Source organism: Arachis ipaensis, chromosome B03, assembly GCF_000816755.2.
Source record: "Arachis ipaensis cultivar K30076 chromosome B03, Araip1.1, whole genome shotgun sequence".
In the NCBI taxonomy this organism is placed as follows: domain Eukaryota; kingdom Viridiplantae; phylum Streptophyta; class Magnoliopsida; order Fabales; family Fabaceae; genus Arachis; species Arachis ipaensis.
In genome coordinates this window covers 493,139-504,844 of record NC_029787.2, presented here as the reverse complement: position 1 = coordinate 504,844, position 11,706 = coordinate 493,139, and the positions used below count along the sequence as shown (strand labels likewise).

The following is an 11,706-nucleotide window of genomic DNA, read 5'->3' as shown; positions in this document are numbered from 1 at the left end:
AGCGTATCCAATCTTATTCTTAACATATATTCTTGAAATAAATTTAGATATAGTATATATTATTATTTATTAAAACAAAAAGATATTTTAAATATTTGATATAATTAAAATAAGACATTAAAAGTAATTAAAAAATTTAATTTATATTTTAATATCAATAAAATATCAAAATATCATTACAATTTATTTAAAAAATATTTTATATTTTATATGTATGCGTATCTTTGTGTCTTATAAGATTTTAAAATTTGCGTATTAATGTATCCCGTGATTATCGTCATTTTTGTCATGCATATTCGTTCCGGGATTATCGTCATGTGTCCTTTAATATTTTACTAATAAACTTAGTAGATTTTTGATGAATTTTACGATTGATTTTTAGAAAGAAAATACCAAGTAAATTTTTTGAAAAAAATTTGGTGATAGACGTTAATTCTTTTATAATACCAAATAAACTACTGAAAAAAATTGAATTTATAGGTCACTAAAATTTTTTAATATGAAATAATTCATCCTAAAACTTTTGATTGATTTCCCATTTATTCTTTACCAAAGGGGTATTAGAATAATGCTTATTGCGTACTTATTATCTATAAATTCACTAGTATACAAATGCATTTTTCTGAGTACATTGCATATTCTTTCTTCACTTAATAAGTTCCATTGGGCTTGAAAGGGAACTCGTTGCATAGCTCTGGTCTGTTGGGAACCAATGATGATGTCCCTAAAGTCTGCTATGAAGTGATAGCTCACGCTTCATTTGATCCCTCAGAACTCTCCTCAGTAGTTTGTTCGAAGCTGTTCGAGGAAACTCAGCCACAATTTTCACGGTGCTTACCTGTTTACGTAATACCAAGAGTGTCACTATTGTTAATTCATAACCGAATCATATTGATTTCCCTTCCCAGCTCAACAATAAACTAACTGCATTCTATTCATATTTGTAACTGTAATCGCCTAAAATCAATCATGAGTGTCAAACCTTAAACAAAGGATTAAGGTTGCTCTGAATGGCTTTAGAGAATTTCTTTTTCAGAGTTTCTACATCGGAACTGTATCCTTTCTTCAAAACTACAAATATAATAAGTTGTTCAGGGCCTCCACTTGCAGGAGCCACACTGATTGCAGCTGTCTCCATAATGCATTCATCGGCCCTGTCGCATACACGCTCAATTTCTACAGAACTTGTCTGCATATCATTACATTAACACACCATTCCAAGTAATTAAGAAGAACAGCCCTTCCAAGAATGCTAATATAAAGAACAGAAATGATCATGTGAGTTTTTAAGAATTTTCAGAGTGACCCTTCAATTACAAATTTACATAGTAGCTCACATTCTTATTAAGTTTATTCATGCCATAGTCATGGAAAGATACATCACTCTAACACCATAAATTTAATACCTTTATTCCACCAAGATTCATGGTGTCATCAGCTCTTCCTTGCACAACAAAATACCCACCAACAGTTCTCTTCACTATATCTCCATGTCTCCTAAGTACCTGCTAGTGAATCCATAGTTCAAATCATATTCCGTATAGGCTATTCCCCATTCCCAATTATTTTGAGTTTCCATTTGCAAACAAATAGTTGTTTTTATGCGAACATGTTCTTGAAATCTGATGGATTATGCTATTTTTTGGCATAGAAGAATAAATATTTTGAAATAGGATAAAGTACTATTTGGTTTCCAACGTTTGAGTCAAATTATAATCTGGCGCTAACATTTCAAATGTCTTATTTCTATCCCAAAAAATTTCAAACGGGTTCAATATTGTCCTATCATTAAATTTGACACGAATAATTAAAAGAAGTGGACGTTAACAACGTTATTGTTAAGTCATATCTTTTTTTGTATGTTAGAAAACCATAACGAAAACCTTCTTATGACACTTCTTGTCGATTTCCTTCTTGTAAAAAAAATCCCAAACCCTATCAATCAATCATCAACGCTCCAGAATCAAAGGAAAAATCTTTTACATTGGTGATCGTTGGTGGATCGATTTTATTTATGTACCGAAACCAAACATTATTGCCTTTTCAATATGCTAATTGTTCCTGTCAAATTTAATTGTGGGACAACATTAAACATGTTTGAAACTTTTTAAGACTGAATTAGGACGTTTAAAATATTAGATACCAAATTAGGATTCAGTCCAAACGTTGGAACCAAAATAATACTTTACCCCTTTCAAGATAGCTGCATCCAAAGGTGAAAACATTCATTGCAGCAGCACTAAGTATATTAACTGAAGCACGTACCTTTCCTTTGTAAATAGGCATTCCCTTAAAGTACACTTCATCATGATCAGCATTAAGCAATCTTTCAGTTGCTCCCATAATGTGAGGGAATAAGGCCACTTCACCAACACAAGGTACATCCTCTGGCTGTTATGTTTGTTAAAGATATAAAAAGGATAAGAAAAATATTTTGAAGAAAAGAACACTAATCCCAAAGATAACATTTTACACAAAGGTATTAGCATGATTGTTTGCAGTGTCAACTTGGAGCAAAATCATGTTATAAGGAAGAAAAATGTACTGACATAAGGATCTCCATTTCCATCAAGGATGACAAAGCCAGCTGTCATTGATGGTGTGCTAAATGTCGCAAAAGCTTGCGGCTGCAGTAAGCTTCCCATGACGTAACCAGATGCAAGCTCAGAACCACCACAAGTTTCGATGATTGGCTTGTAGTAAGATTTTGAGGAAAGCCAAAGGTCATCATCAACATTTGAGGTTTCTCCAGTGGAACAAAATGTTCTGCATATAACCACAGTTTTTCAGTTCATTTTTCATATCAATTGCTTGATTAATTTAGGCTTATGATAGAGACTACTTTATCTTTGTCCAATCCAAGCCTTCCATACATCGCGTATTCTTCCAAGCTTTTACTATGCTTGGAACTGTTCCCAAATGGGTAACACCTGCATCCTACACAACTATAGTTAAATGAATAAAGGGTTTTACATTGCAATTAAACTCTAAATTATTATTGTGTTTGGAAGAATCACCTGAACAAATTTTCCAAAACCACGGCCAAGAGGAGAACCATGGTAGAGAGCAAGAGTTGTGCCAGTTAGAAAACATGAATATAATAGAGTTGGTCCCATAACCCATCCTAAATTTGTAGGCCAGCAATAGACATCTCCGGCTTGAATATCAATGCAAGCCCATCCATCAGCAGCGCTACGTATTGGCGAAAGATGAGTCCAAGGAATAGCTTTTGGCTCCCCTGTGAAGGCAAGAAATATATATAAACAGAAGATCATCATAATGGTAAATAATCACTAATCGATGTTATTCAATTGAGAATATTTACCTGTGGTTCCAGATGAGAAAAGTATGTTAGTGACAGAATCAATTGATTGATATACCGGAGAGTAGTGTGGTGATCTGCTATGAATACACAAGAGAAACAATTCAACTTCTCACCTTTCTGATTTTAGTTGGGAAAACTGATTGTTAAGCAAACTCTAATGCACATTACCTTGGATGCTTCCTTCCAAAAGAGAGAAAAGCCTTCCATGATATGTCTTGTTCTCTTAATTGTACTCCTACATCGTCACCTATCACAGGTAGCACAATAACTTTACTTGCGCCTGCTTCCACGACTCGACTGCAAGGACCAAGGAGAACTAGTTTATGAGTGTAGCCATTAATTTGTAAAAAGAACAACCACCTTAATTTTCTTCATAAATTCAAGCATTAGTACAAGGAAGCTTGAGATTTCTCATTTCACAGGTTGTGAAGCAATCCAGTCTAAGGGGCATTCATGTTGCATTAAGCATCAATTGAATTGCAATCATCTATATTTAAAACATTGGCCAAAGAAGGGAAATAGTACAGTCATTCCAAAATATACGCTCACAAATACATTGTCAATTGTACCAGAAATAAAATACATCAGAAATAACCCTGTGGATACTAGTGGTTTAGACCAAAAGATGATTCTTTCAATGTTGCAACAACTATAAAGCCAACAAATGTTTACCTGTACAGAGGGAATTTCCTGCCACCTCGAGATATGAAATCCTGAAAACAAATTCAAGCTGACAAAGTCAAGGACCAACTCTTCTTAATGCTTATGCTATTAGATGAAGACTCACAAATGATTTTATATCAACAGCAGGCCAGTAAAAAGGATTACCTGTGTGAATATACCCTTTGCCTTAGATATGTGCAGGCGAGTTGCGATTTCTTTTGGTGCAAAGCTATCAGCAATTGAGACTACAACACATCCTGCGAGAACAATGGCCAAATATATAATGACAGCACTGGCTGTCATTTGCATGTCAATTGCAATTGCATCTCCCTTTGAGAACGTGGCTTCAATTGCATTGGCTACCAGCCTGAAATAAAATGAAAAAAACACATTAGAAAAGAGAAAACAGATTGAAAACTACTTCAAGTGGGGAAGAGAAAAATCAGAACAAAAGCGTGAGATACAACTAGGAAAAGAATAATAGCAGCATGATAAGTGAGGTAATCATAAGAGCATACGCTACTTGCTGTCGAAGTTGTTTGAGTGTGATATGATTCACCTCGGTATCATCAAATCCTTCATCCCTCCAGACAATGGCTAAACTGTCATCTGGTTTGTAGGGGCGTGTGCTCGGCTGCAAGCAGCAATCAGCAATATTCAAGACAGCTCCGGGAAGCCAAGTTCCTCCAGGCTTTGAGGGATCAGAAGTATCCAAAATGCACCTTGGAGCTTTAATGAATGAAACTGAGAGTTCTTTAAGAACAATGGACCAATACTCCTGCAGCAATAACAGGACACGTAATCAATCAAATGACCTAAATCAAGAGGGGGAGTGTTTGAGTGTTAGAACTTGCCTGAGGGTGTTCAACAGAGAATTTGTGAAAGAGACGGAAACTAGTAATGGGGTCTTTATAGGAATCTCCCAAGAGCTTAGGACCATATGTTTCCATGAGGCGACCCAAGTTGGTGCGTCTGGCCTGCTTCCTGGAATCAAAATTCAACAATGAAGATTGAACAGTGACAGATACATACTATAGAGATACAGTTAAGAGTACTTACAAAGAAGGGAACCAATATAGAGGAGGATCAGCATCATCGGAAGCATGGGAAGAAGAGTGATAGAGAGAGTAATAAACAAGTTGGTGGAGTGAATGAGGGTGAGATGGCTTCAGCACTCTCCGAGTCACAATTTGGCGCCAGATATCTGTAGATGAAACACAAAGGGACACAATTTCCCTCAAAACACCGTCAAATTGAATGGCTTCTGCCAGTGATAACCCTGCGTCCACAAAGTCCTTCACTTGCAACTCCCTTATGGTCTTTGCCATTTCCAGTTTCCAAGTCACAAGCAAGATTCAGCGCTGGTGTATTCTGTTAAGTTCTCAAAAGGGAAAAAGAAATGACTAAGAAAAGAAGTAGTTGGTGGAGAGGGGTAGTTGGTGACTAATGATTTCCGAATGAGGTGAACGGTGAACCACGTGATGCTTTACACCTAACCCCAACCCCTTAAACCCCGAATTCATATATGGGGTTGCCCGCAGACACCCAATTTCAGATTTGAATTCCATTAATTACGTTATTACTTTGGAGCTCAACTGTAACGTCAATTTTGTCAAACTACATTTAATTATAAATAATTATTTACATCCATAGTTCTAATTCTAAAAGATGTTTTATTAGTATAATCAATCCCATTAAGTTTTGTTTGTCTTAATACAAAACTTTTTATTAGGTACTCTAATTCTTTAATATATAGTATGCAACTTAAAAAGTCGGTAGAAAAAAGAAACGTGCAGTACAGGCGTACAGCTTCCAAATAGCCGCCATTTTTATTTATGGTAAAAACTTAGGTAAGTGACTTCACGTGAAGTTGATACTTGAGAGTCGTTAGATGAAAATTTAGTCAAATCACTTAAATTTTTTAACGGCTCTTAGATATCAATTTCGCGTAAATTCGACTGCAGTTGAGTTTACCATAACATAGTTATATTAAAATTTACTCTTTTTTTTATTTACTTTAAAAAAATGATCTAAGAAATCAAAAGTAAAAATCTTGTTAACAATGTTATAAAAAAATTTAAATAGAAAATAGAAAGTAAATGTAATCTTTTTAAGTTTCATATTTATTTAATAAATTGAAAAAAAATTTATTTTTCATCCTCTCAATTAATATCCTTTAGTATACTTTTTAACTAAATCTTACTATTGATAAATTCCAGTAGTATACAAACTATGCATTCTTCCATGAGGACATTGAATTTTCTTTATTCAATTAAACAGATTCTACGAGACTGAAAGTGACTGAATCTCGTTGCATGGCTCTGGTTTGTTGGAAACCAATGATGATGTTGCTAACACAAAGCAAAAAAGAGGGAATTTCTCTTAGGAATGATATTTTTTGTTATTAGGATTCCTTTTCACATACAAATTGGTGTTTTATTTTGGATTTTTATTCATTTGGGACTAACGGGGCTCGAACCCGCAGCTTCCACCTTGACAGGGCGGTGCTCTGACCAATTGAACTACAACCCCAGGAAAGGGGCATACAGCATAGAAATTCTTATGCTTTTATTCAAACTTTTTGTTTTTATTATTTTAAATTATAGAATCAACGGCCCTTCACAACTCAAGAATATGGATCCATATGCCAGCCAATATTACTTTTTGCATGGCAATAAACTATCTGCATTCTATTCATATTTGTAACTGTAATTGCTTAAAATCAATCATGAGTGTCAAACCTTAAACAAAGGATTAAGGTTGCTCTGAATGGCTTTAGAGAATTTCTTTTTCAGAGCTTCTACATCGGAACTGTATCCTTTCTTCAAAACTACAAATATAACAAGTTGTTCAGAGCCTCCACTTGCAGGAGTGACACTGATTGCAGCTGTCTCCATAATGCATTCATCGGCCCTGTCGCATACACGCTCAATTTCTACAGAACTTGTCTGCATATCATTACATTAACACAACATTCCAAGTGATTAACAAGAACAGCCCTTCCAAGAATGCTAATGTAAAGAACAGAAATGATCATGTGAGTTTTTAAGAATTTTCAGAGTGACCCTTCAATTACAAATTTACATAGTAGTTCACATTCTTATTAAGTTTATGCATGCCATAGTCATGGAAAGATATAGCACTCTTACGCTATAAATTTAATACCTTTATTCCACCAAGATTCATGGTGTCATCAGCTCTTCCTTGCACAAGAAAATACCCACCAACAGTTCTCTTCACTATATCTCTATGTCTCCTAAGTACCTGCTAATAAACCCATTCCGAATAGACTATTCTCCTTCCCAATATTTCCAGAATTTCCATTTGCAAACAAGCAATTATGTATGCAAACATATTCTTGAAATATGATGGATTATGTTATTTTTTGGGTTTGAAGAACACATATTTCACTATAGCTGTATCTCAAAGTGAAAACATTCATTGCAGCGGCACTAAGTATATTATTAACTGAAGCATATACCTTTCCTTTGTAAATAGGCATTGGAAGAAGATTGATAGAGAGAGTAATAAACAAGTTGATGCAACGAATGAGGCTGCGATGGCTTCAGCACTCTCCGAGTCACAATTTGGAACCAGATATCTGTAAAGGAAACACAAAGGGAGAGAATTTCCCTCAAAACAGCATCAAATTCAATGGCTTCTGCCACTGATAAGCCTGCGTTCACAACGTCACGAACTCCCAGATCCCTTATGCTCTTTCCCCTTTCCACTCTCCTTCTTGCAAGCAAGCTTCGGCATTGTTCTATTCTGTAATGTTGTTCTTAAAAGGGAAAAAGAATGACTAAGAAATGTAGTAATTCATAGAGAGTAGTTGTTGACAAGTGAGTGTAGAATGAGTTGTAGTCTCAATGATGACCACGTGATGCTAAAGACATTTTTCTCTTATGTTAGGCAGCAGTTTACTACCTTAATTGAAAGTTAAACTTTTAATGTATAGTGGCGGGTGGCTTGAAGATGTGGTCATTTGGAGGGCTGAAGGAAAGGGACATGTTGTCAAATTCTCAAAAATAAATATTCTAATCAGTGAACAGAAAATACATTGAAGAAACAAAAATCTTGCTAACAAATACTCGAAAGGAACTCTTCAAAGATACTAAAATAGAAAATTTAAATAAAAAAATATAAATCAAATGTAAAGTCTTTAAGCTTTTTATGCATTAAATACATTAAAAAACCAAAGCTTTCCACTTTCATCCTCTTAACTAATCCTAAAGGCACTCTTTAACTTAATCCTATTACTTATCTTGCCATTTTTATAGTTTTGACAATACATTTAAATGGGATGATTGACTACCTTTTTCTGTTTGCCTAATGGACAGAGAACTATGAGACATTAATATTATGACAAATTCCGTTTTAAGTCCCAAACCTAATCTAACAGTGCAATAGTATGAGTTGGCTCAATATACCAGAGACACTGTTAATACATAACATTCCATATGTTGATTGAGCTTGACAAGTAGTAGAATTGATTGCGAATCACAAATTGAAAACATAGATTGAATTTGAGATAACAGCATCTTGCTTTATGTTATTACTGAAGCTTGTGAGAAGGAGATACAAGTATGAACTAGTATTCACATATAGACATAGTTGAACAACATGATACAAAAGAAGAAGTTAAAAAAAAGGCTTGAATAATTCACTTGGCAAATCGAGCAGTCCACTCTCCAGCAACAAGATCATGTTTTGCTTTGTTTTCCAAATACAAGTGAGCAATGCCAGGGACAACAGCGTTATCTGAAACAACCATTATCATAACTCTTAACTCTTAAGTAAATCCATTCCACATTATGGGGTTGAGAAGAGAGCGGAAGAACTTACAAGGGTCAGGATTTGTTAAAAGTGATCTAATTGCAGTGAGCACTTTGGTAATGGTTAGTGCTGGACTCCAACCATCCTTCAACATTCCGAGACTAACATGACCATCAGTGCCAACATTGCAGTGGTAAATGCGAGTTTTGAATACTACCTAAAACAGTTAAAAGAATCCAAGGCAGGACTTACATATTAAATTACTCAGAACAAAATCAGTTTACACAGGATTAAGTATTCTAATTCTAGGAAACAAAACATCGTGAAGATGATCAATTAGGAGTACCTGGGGAGGGTTGAAGGGATAATCGGGAGGAAAGATGATGTCAAGGAAGAATATGCCACCTTGGTATGCAGTTCCTGTAGACAAGTGAAAGAGGGAGAGAGAGAGAGAGAGAGAGCATGTATGAATTTAAGATTTGAATGGTTGAAATGAAAGAAATTGAATTGAAATAGCATAACAAAGCATACCAGGGGGGCCAATGATGGTGGCGATCCAGTGATAGAGGTTGTCGCCCTTGGGGCCGGCGGAGCAGTGCGGAGGAGGGTCGTTGTTGAGCTCCACCATCTCCCTATGAATCCTCTTCCCCGATGCTGAGGCAGAAGTTGTCGGCGCCCATGAATACGTTGGTGCTGAGCTCGAAGAGGGTCTTCCTCCTCCCGATGATGTCTTCATCACTCAGAGTCAGAGTCAGGGTCACACACAGCTGCAATCGCTTATTGGCATAGGCGCCTTATCTTTGTTTTAGTTGCTGTTGAGTAGATATCACTTGTTACTACTCATCAGTCATCATGTTTTGATTGTTAATATTTATTTTGAGATAGTAATTTTGTTGTTTCAACTTACTATTTTACTATTAAAACATCAAATTAATATATATAGAGTAATTACTCAAATCAGTCCCGGGAATTTTAGAATCGGGCATTTTAGTCTCCAAGAAAAAGTAATACACTGATCAGTCCTCAAGGTTTTACTCCGGCAGACAAATCAGTCTCCAGTTCATTTTTCGGCAGAATAATTATCCAAATCAGTTCCCAAAGATTTAAAAAACGGACATTTTAGTCTCCAAGAAAAACTAATGTACAAATTAATCCCCAACGTTTCTCTCTGTTAGACATAATAGTCTCCCGTCTAAAAATAAATAAAATAAAATAATTATTATTATTAATTGCACAATAATATTGTACTATATTTTTTGTATTTTTTAGACAAAAATAATGATAAATTTATTTATTATTATTATTATTATTATTATTATTATTATTATTATTATTATTATTATTATTATTATTATTATTATTATTATTATTATTAAATAATTTATTATTATTATTATTATTATTATTATTATTATTATTATTATTATTATTATTATTTAGTGACATATATATATAAGAATTTAATGAATAAATTTATCATTATTTTTGTCTAAAAAATAAAAAAAATATAGTACAATATTATTGTGCAATTAATAATAATAATTATTTTATTTTATTTTATTTTTGGACGGGAGACTATTATGTCTAACAGAGAGAAACGTTGGGGATTGATTTGTACATTAGTTTTTCTTGAGGACTAAAATGTCCGTTTTTAAAATCCTTGGGGACTGATCTGAGTAATTACTCTGCCGGAAAATGAACTAGGGATTGATTTGTCTGTCGGAGTAAAACTTTGGGGACTAATCTGTGTATTAATTTTTCTTGGGGACTAAAATGTCCGATTCTAAAATCCTCGGGGACTGATTTGGGTAATTACTCATATATATAAAATATATTTTAATATTACTTTTTAATTTTTTAAATTATTATTTTTTTCCCAAAGATAGACAATATTTATTTTATCATATAAAATGAGTACATTGTTATGTTCTGGTCCATACTTGAACACCAATTAATTAGAGAGGAATTTTCCAAAATGCCCTTACATGAAAACATAATAACCTAACGGGAAAAAGGAAAAGTCAATATAAAATTACTTGCTGAACTAAAGAAAGCTAGTGAAAGAAATGAATATGTAGGGATTAGATTGCATGTCTGAACCAAAGAAGGCTATTGAAAGAAATTAGTGGAGTTTGTGCGTTTGATATTCTTAGTGGAGTTCATTAGTTTAAGCATACATTTGTTGAGGAGGAACATCCTTTCCTTCGAAGACTTTAGCGTTTCTTCCTTTCCAGATTGTCCAAGCTAGCATAGCCGCCAATGCTAATTCCTTCCTTCCTTGCAATTGTCGTCGTGCAAGCTCGCTCAATTTCGACCACCATCGCCACGGTTCTTGATTGTTGTTAACTGTTGATGCTGCGTTGAGGTTGGATAATTGCCAAGTCTGATTTGCAAATGGGCAGAGCACTAAACAGTGAAGAGCCGTCTCTCTTTCTCCTCCACACCTAGGGCACACGTCCTGTACATTGTGGAATCTGCTTTGGATGCACTGTCGAACCGGAATCCCATTGTGAAGTAGCCTCCAGATGAAGATCTTTACCTTCGGGGGCATTGCAGATCCCAGACCGAGTTCCAAATGTTCTTCTGGTTACAGACTTCAGGGAGCTGATTAATTGGAGGATGGAAGAAAAAGAAAGCTATTTGGTACCCCGATGCTACTGAGTAGTGGCCTGATTTCTCATTTGCCCAGGTAATCCTATCTTCTCCTTCATTAATTGTTGTTTGCAAAATGCTTGCTGCAATATCTGGATTAAAGATGGACTGAATTAATTATGCATCCCATGTTCTGTTTTGTTTAAGTAGCTGATTCACCCATGTAATATCTGAGCTTACATTCTGTTGTTGATAGACTGAGATAGGCCTGAAATTCCTAATCCAAGGGTCTTCAAAAATTTTGACTGAACCCCATCTCCCTATTTGCCACATTAAGCCTTTTTCAATCA

The 11,706-nt window shown here is 34.8% G+C and overlaps 3 protein-coding genes across 6 annotated transcripts; all 3 read right to left on the bottom strand.

Annotated features, from left to right (window-relative positions):
• Positions 501–8,322, bottom strand: LOC107629457 (probable acyl-activating enzyme 18, peroxisomal). Of its 4 annotated transcripts, none has more exons than XM_021117658.1 (15): positions 7,512–8,322; positions 5,044–5,069; positions 4,843–4,968; positions 4,507–4,766; positions 4,154–4,355; positions 3,998–4,038; positions 3,494–3,622; positions 3,326–3,402; positions 3,018–3,238; positions 2,843–2,937; positions 2,550–2,766; positions 2,266–2,391; positions 1,407–1,505; positions 983–1,189; positions 501–838 (listed from the first exon to the last, which is right to left on the bottom strand). In XM_021117658.1, exons 3-15 carry the CDS (start codon positions 4,936–4,938, stop codon positions 725–727), a joined length of 1,884 nt encoding a protein of 627 aa, XP_020973317.1. In that variant the 5' UTR covers positions 4,939–4,968; positions 5,044–5,069; positions 7,512–8,322; the 3' UTR covers positions 501–724. The 4 variants fall into 4 exon arrangements, with proteins under 4 accessions (XP_020973317.1, XP_020973318.1, XP_016187744.1 ...); XM_021117659.1 differs by having other exon boundaries at positions 4,843–4,972; positions 5,048–5,069; positions 7,512–7,768; XM_016332258.2 differs by lacking the exon at positions 7,512–8,322 and having other exon boundaries at positions 4,843–4,972; positions 5,048–5,567.
• LOC107629459 (probable acyl-activating enzyme 18, peroxisomal) lies at positions 6,353–7,583 on the bottom strand. Its single transcript, XM_016332261.2, has 3 exons — positions 7,470–7,583; positions 7,154–7,252; positions 6,353–6,936 (listed from the first exon to the last, which is right to left on the bottom strand). The coding sequence occupies exons 1-3, from the start codon at positions 7,488–7,490 to the stop codon at positions 6,724–6,726; spliced, it is 333 nt and encodes a 110-aa protein (XP_016187747.2). The 5' UTR covers positions 7,491–7,583; the 3' UTR covers positions 6,353–6,723.
• LOC107629458 (constitutive photomorphogenesis protein 10) lies at positions 8,487–9,478 on the bottom strand (the record flags this gene model as incomplete). The annotated part of the gene is given in 4 exon segments (XM_016332260.2): positions 8,487–8,749; positions 8,834–8,981; positions 9,111–9,184; positions 9,296–9,478. Coding segments are annotated over 4 exon segments (503 nt in total), but the record flags the coding sequence as incomplete, so codon positions are not given.